Source organism: Octopus bimaculoides, chromosome 11 (genome assembly GCF_001194135.2).
Source record: "Octopus bimaculoides isolate UCB-OBI-ISO-001 chromosome 11, ASM119413v2, whole genome shotgun sequence".
Lineage (NCBI taxonomy): Eukaryota > Metazoa > Mollusca > Cephalopoda > Octopoda > Octopodidae > Octopus > Octopus bimaculoides.
The window spans coordinates 44,565,454-44,571,512 of record NC_068991.1 but is presented as its reverse complement, the minus strand read 5'-3'; the positions used below and the strand labels follow the sequence as shown (position 1 = coordinate 44,571,512).

The following is a 6,059-nucleotide window of genomic DNA, read 5'->3' as shown; positions in this document are numbered from 1 at the left end:
GCTGAGGATATGCGTAAGCTTGCAAGGAATGAAGCCAGTATGCTCCGCTGAATGTGTAATGTCAGTGTGCATACAAGACAGAGTGTAAGCACCCTGAGAGAAAAGTTGGACTTAAGAAGCATCAGATGTGGTGTGCAAGAGAGACGACTGTGCTGGTATGGTCATGTGTTGCGAATGACAAGTGACCAAGACCTTTGGAGATATGCTGTGCTTGAGAAGACCTGGCAAGCCAAGTGAGACCATAACTGTGGCCTATGCCAGTGCTGTATAACCAGCCCATATAAGAGTACCCTTTCAATCAGTAGACAATAAACTATGCTTGCGAAGACCTGTTGAGGCAAGCAAAATCCCTGTTGTGGCCGATGACAGTACCACCTGATTGGCACCCATGCTGGTGGCACATAAAAAAGGCACCATGCGAGTGTGGTCATTGCCAGTACCACCGAACTGGCTCCTGTGCAGGTGGCACATAAAATGCACCATTTGAGCATGGCCGTAAAAGCATCCACTACACTCTCGGAGTAGTTGGCTTTAGGAAGGGCATCCAGCTGTAGAAACTTTGCCAAATCAGATTGGAGATTGGTGCAGCCTTCTGGCTCACCACCCCTCAGTCAAACCATCCAACCCATGCCAGCATGGAAAGCGGACGTTAAATAATGATGATGATGATATATATACATATATATATATATATATATATATATACACTCACATAACGTGCAGGTGTGACTGTGTGATAAGAAGCTTGCTTCTCAACCACATGGTTCTGGGTTCTGTCTCTTGGGCAAATGTCTTCTACTATAAGCCTCAGGCCAACCAAAATCTTGTGATTGGATTTGGTAGATAGAAACTGAAAGAAGACTCTCGTATATATATGTATATATCTGCCTGTGTCTTTGTGTCTGTGCTTGTGCCTCATACCACTTGACAACCAGTATTGATGCGTTTACGTCCTGAGTTCAACAAAAGAGACTGATAGAATAAGTACTGGGCTTTAAAAAAATCAGTCCGGGGGTTGATTTATTAAACTAACACACTTCAAGGCAGTGCTCCAGCATGGCTGCAGTTGAATGACTGAAATAAGTAAAAAATAAAAGAATATATATATATATATATATATATCTGTGTGCAGTCAGCCGTGCTACACAGCAGTGAGACATGGGCTGTGACTGCAGAGGACATGCAAAGATTTGAAAGAAATGGAGCTAGTATGCTTCACTGGATGTGCAATGTCAGTGTGCATGTATGACAGTGTGTAAACATTTTGAGGAAAAAATTGGGCATAAGAGGCATCTGCACTGGTATGGTCTTGTGATGCATATGGACGAGGACAGCTGCATAAAGAAGTGTTGATCACTAACTGTGGAGGGAACTGTGGAAGAGGTAAACCAAGGAAGACATTGGACAAGGTGGAAAAGCATGATCTCTAGATGTTGGGTCTTATGGAGGCAATGACATGATTGAGATTTTTGGCAGTTTGTTGTGGTTAAGAAGATTTGTCAGGCCAAGTGAAATTGTAGTTGTGGACAGTGCTAGTAACATATAAAAGGTACTCATGATGGTGACACATAAAAGGCAGCCATGATGGTAGCACATAAAAAACAAATGACAGCAACACATAAAAGGCACACATGACAGTGACACGTAAGAGGTACCCATGCCAGTGACATGTAAAAGGCACCCATGCCAGTGACATGGCTGGTATTAGGAAGGGCAACCAAGCCAAAATCAGACTGGAGGCTGGTACAACTCTCCAGCTTACCAATTCCAGTCAAACTGTCTAACCCATGCCAGCATGAAAAACAGATGCTAAATGATGATGTTGATGATATATATGTATGTATGTATGTAACGGTGCGATGGGCAAATTTATATTTTTAATTTCATGCATGCACATTGTTTGTTTTTGATTTTGTTGACTACACAGTATAGTGAGAAAAACAACACCATGATGCAATTCACTGTGCTAGAAATTTGGAAATGACATGCTGTACTGCTTGGCATTCATGCCAGAAGCTCCAGTACGAACATTTCAGAGTGTTTGGGTGTCAATCTGAGGACAGTGCAGGGGATTCAGAAAGAGTTGGATGAGTCTAATGGTGATTACAAAGGTATAGCAGTTCAGAAAACTCACTCTGATCATTCTGATAAGAAAAGGGTGTGATGCAGGCCATGATTGACAACAATCCTTCCAAGTCAGTCAGGTTCATCGCCAGGGACATGGGAGTGTCTGAGTCTCTTATCAGGCAGGTAGTGCATGAAGACATTTGGTATTCCTCATACAAGATGAGAAAGGGCTAATTTTTATCCCAAGCCATCAAAGACAAGAGGAAAGACTGTGCTATGAAGCTTTTGAACAAACTCAAGCATCCCCTCCAACTGAACATGCTTTCATTTTTCTCAGATAAGAAAAATTTCTGCCAGGATCAGATAATGAACACACAGAAGAACCTTTGGCTTGCTGTGTCCCCAAAACATGTACTGAGAGTGATAAAAATCAAACATCCAGTCAACATTATGGTGTTTGGAGTGATCACTAATGATGGTGATATTATGCCTCCATTGATCTTCCCACACAGCCTCAGACTCATTGATTATTATGTGTGGGGCACAGTTGAGTGAGAGACCAACAAAACTCATTGTAACACCAAAGATGAACTGAAGGCAAGGATTATGGCAGCATTCACCAACTTAAACAACGAGACTGTCCAGAAGTATTGCAGCCAATAACTCAGGCTCCTTTTATTGAGCCTGGTCACAGTTCATTTATTTTCATTCAGCATCTGGCGATCATCTTAGAGGTGCCTTGTGTCAAAAAATATCATTCATACCAAATGTTCTCTCAACATCATTCACACATGCCTGACTCAGGCTCAGTTGTTATCTATAATCATATAAATTAAAAGTAATTCAAATTCAATGTTTTCTTGAAACAATAAATTTCTATAGAGATTAAGATTTAAATTCCAATCTATGAAAAGTTTCCATTCTACAATATTCTTAAAAGAACGAGAGATTATCCAGCAACTCAGGCTAATACAAATGAGCCTGGGAGGTGTAAAAGACTAACTGGCATCTCTTGTCAAGTGTACAGGCGACAATCAGATCGCTGACGTTTGTTGTGCACTCCACTGTCATTATTTGATTGTTGTTATTCTGTGCAAAGATCACTTGTGTTTTGCATGGTTGCTTTATTTTAACCCTTAATTTAGAAATGGAGAAATACATAGTGCTAGAAATAAAAAGAATAAGCCATTTGGGGCTAGAAATATTGCAGAAAAATGTGAAATTCTTTGAGCAGGCATGTGTCTTGTGTGAAATCTCTGATGAGCCCAAGTGACAAAATCTGTGATGAGCCCAAGTGACGAAATCTATGATGAGCCTGAGTGACACTGATAACCTGGATTTGCCACTGACATATATCTATATATATATATATATATATATATAGCATCTTTACATTTCCAGTTGAAGATTTTATCTAAAGTCACACTCCAAAATATAACTTCTCCACTTTTATTATTTTTAATCCAATTCTTACCAATACAGACCTAATTCTATAAGTAACCTTGTATATATAATGAAAGTATATGAAGATGCACATTTGATGTTTTAAAGTTAACTCTTTTAACATGTACTTTCTCATCCTATTTCAGATGTCATGGTTCTAAAAGATTTAATCAACCATGCGTCGGGCGCAAGATCAAGTAAGTCTTTGTTGTTTTTTAACCATTTCTCTATTGATATTCTTACCCTTGAAACAATGTTCAGCTTTTCCCCTGATTTACTAAATTCACTTAAAGCACTCTTTGTTGAAACCAGCTACTAAATGATCTTTGACATAAATATTTTTTTTTATCCTTTCAGTTCTGCATTTCCTACACTTTCTTTTTTTTTCTTCTTTTACTTTTGCATTCTTATGTATCATTTACATTCTGCTTGGTAAATCATGCCAATTTCTCATCCCTTATAGTTTATTACAATTAGTCAGCTATTCAAAAATAAGATTTCTTTGGAAATCTGGTGCACATTTTTGTAAGGCTGGGTGATGTTTAGACTCAGTATGCTCTGCTTTCTTAACTTATTTTTTAATTTTACTACCAGTCTTTTTAGACAAGAACGCATCAACTTCTTCCAGAAGATAACCACAATCTGAATGACCAGAGAGGGAAAGAGAAGTGAGATGAGAGAGTTGTCTATATTTTTTTTTTATAAGCATAAAATTAAATCTTTTAAAGATTTATTGCTTCTCTCAATCTTACAGCCTAGCAGAAACTACTAATGTAACATAGCTCTGCTCCATCAGAGATGATCTGGAGCTGTATAGCAACTTCTTTCATTGAAGTGTTCTTAATCAATTTCTCTGGCTCCCTCCAGTAGTGGAAACAACCAGCCTTGCTGGTTTGGATAATTGTGAAACACTTATTCCTGTTTAAGTTTGTTAGGCCAAGAATATAAATTGAAAGTTTCTCATTCCAGATATATAGCAGAATACAAGACAACTGGAAATACTGATGACTTGACTGAAAATAGCAACTCAAAGGAAAAGTTTCTGCTTCAACACGAACCAAAAAAATCAATCATAACTTGGGTCCTTTTCCCCTTACAAAAATATATGCACCAAACAATGTTGGTAGCTTCAGCAATTTTTCAACAAATACAAAAGATAAAATACTTGTTCAAGAACTAAAATAACAATAGGCTTTTAAAAATTATATTACTAAAATCATTAAGCACTAAAATTTTTCATTTTTTATATTCATACATGCAGTTATGTTTTGAAGGTGAAAATGGCTCTTCATAATGTAATTGCATATATGCACATGCACACACACACACACACGCACACACACACACACACACGCACGCACACACACACACACACGCACACACACACACACACACACACACACACACACACACACACAAAATCACCTTGGCTCTGTCTACTATATAGAGACTGCAACACATGCCAACATCACTTCATCATGAAGATGAGACAACAATACAACAAACTGCAAGGAACTCATACAAAAATATGAAAAATCCATAAAAAGAGAACTAGAATAGAGATAAATTCAATGCAACATATAAATACATGCATTTATGTGTGTGTGTGTGGGTGTGTGTGTGTGTGTGTTGGAGATTTAGACACACAGTTTTTGTGTAAATTTCTAAAGCAAAGATATAATGTTAGATTATTATTATTAAAATCATTATTAAGGCAGTGAGCTGGCAGAATCATTAGCATGCCTAGCGAAATGCTTAGTAGTACTTCGCCCGTCACTACATTGTAAGTTCAAATTCCACCAGGGTCAACTTTGCCTTTCATCCTTTCGGGGTTAATAAATTAAGCACCAGTGAAACACTGGGGTCAATGTAATCGACTAGTCCCCTTCCCATAAATTTCAGGCCTTGTGCCTTTAGTAAAAAGGATTATTATCATTATTATTACTACTAATACTACTACTGTAAAAATATTTGACAATAATATAGTTACAAATCATTAGTGTATATCAGGAAGTTGACAAATTCAGCTTGCACTTACTAATAAAACCTAACAAGCCCCACAAAATACTCAATTTTGACAAACATATGGAAAAAAAACTGCACTAAAAACATCATATCTTAATTTTGAAACACTCGCTGCATTACATTAGAGTAGTAACAGCTTTTCCTTATATCACTTTCCATATATAGCTTTAATCATATGCAACTCACCTTATGTGCCATTGCATTATTTTTTGCATATGTTATAAAAAGAATTAAACATTGTTTTAATGTATTTTAAGTGAAATAACATATAGCAACTATTATGCATCTGTGTGTATGCGTATGCTTAATATGTTTGAGTGTGTGGATAGGTGTGCTTATTTGCAGGAATGTATGCAAATAGATTAAATATGAAATCATGGAAATATATGTACATGGTTGGGAATGTGTTTATTTAGTTTTGCATGTGCAGGTACAAAAATAGAAGACATAGTGTAAAAATAGATGCATGTGTAGTAAATAACAACAGATATATATATATATATATATATATATATATATATATA

General features: G+C 36.9%; 1 protein-coding gene across 7 annotated transcripts in view; it reads left to right on the top strand.

Annotated features, from left to right (window-relative positions):
* Positions 1 to 6,059, top strand: part of LOC106869495 (sodium channel protein para) — a 383,297-nt gene that overhangs the window by 331,032 nt on the left and 46,206 nt on the right. For all 7 annotated transcript variants that reach the window (XM_052971776.1, XM_052971771.1, XM_052971772.1 and 4 more), the window contains one exon: positions 3,657 to 3,707. In XM_052971776.1, coding sequence (XP_052827736.1) covers positions 3,657 to 3,707 — 51 coding nt within the window. The remainder of the gene's footprint in view (positions 1 to 3,656; positions 3,708 to 6,059) is intronic.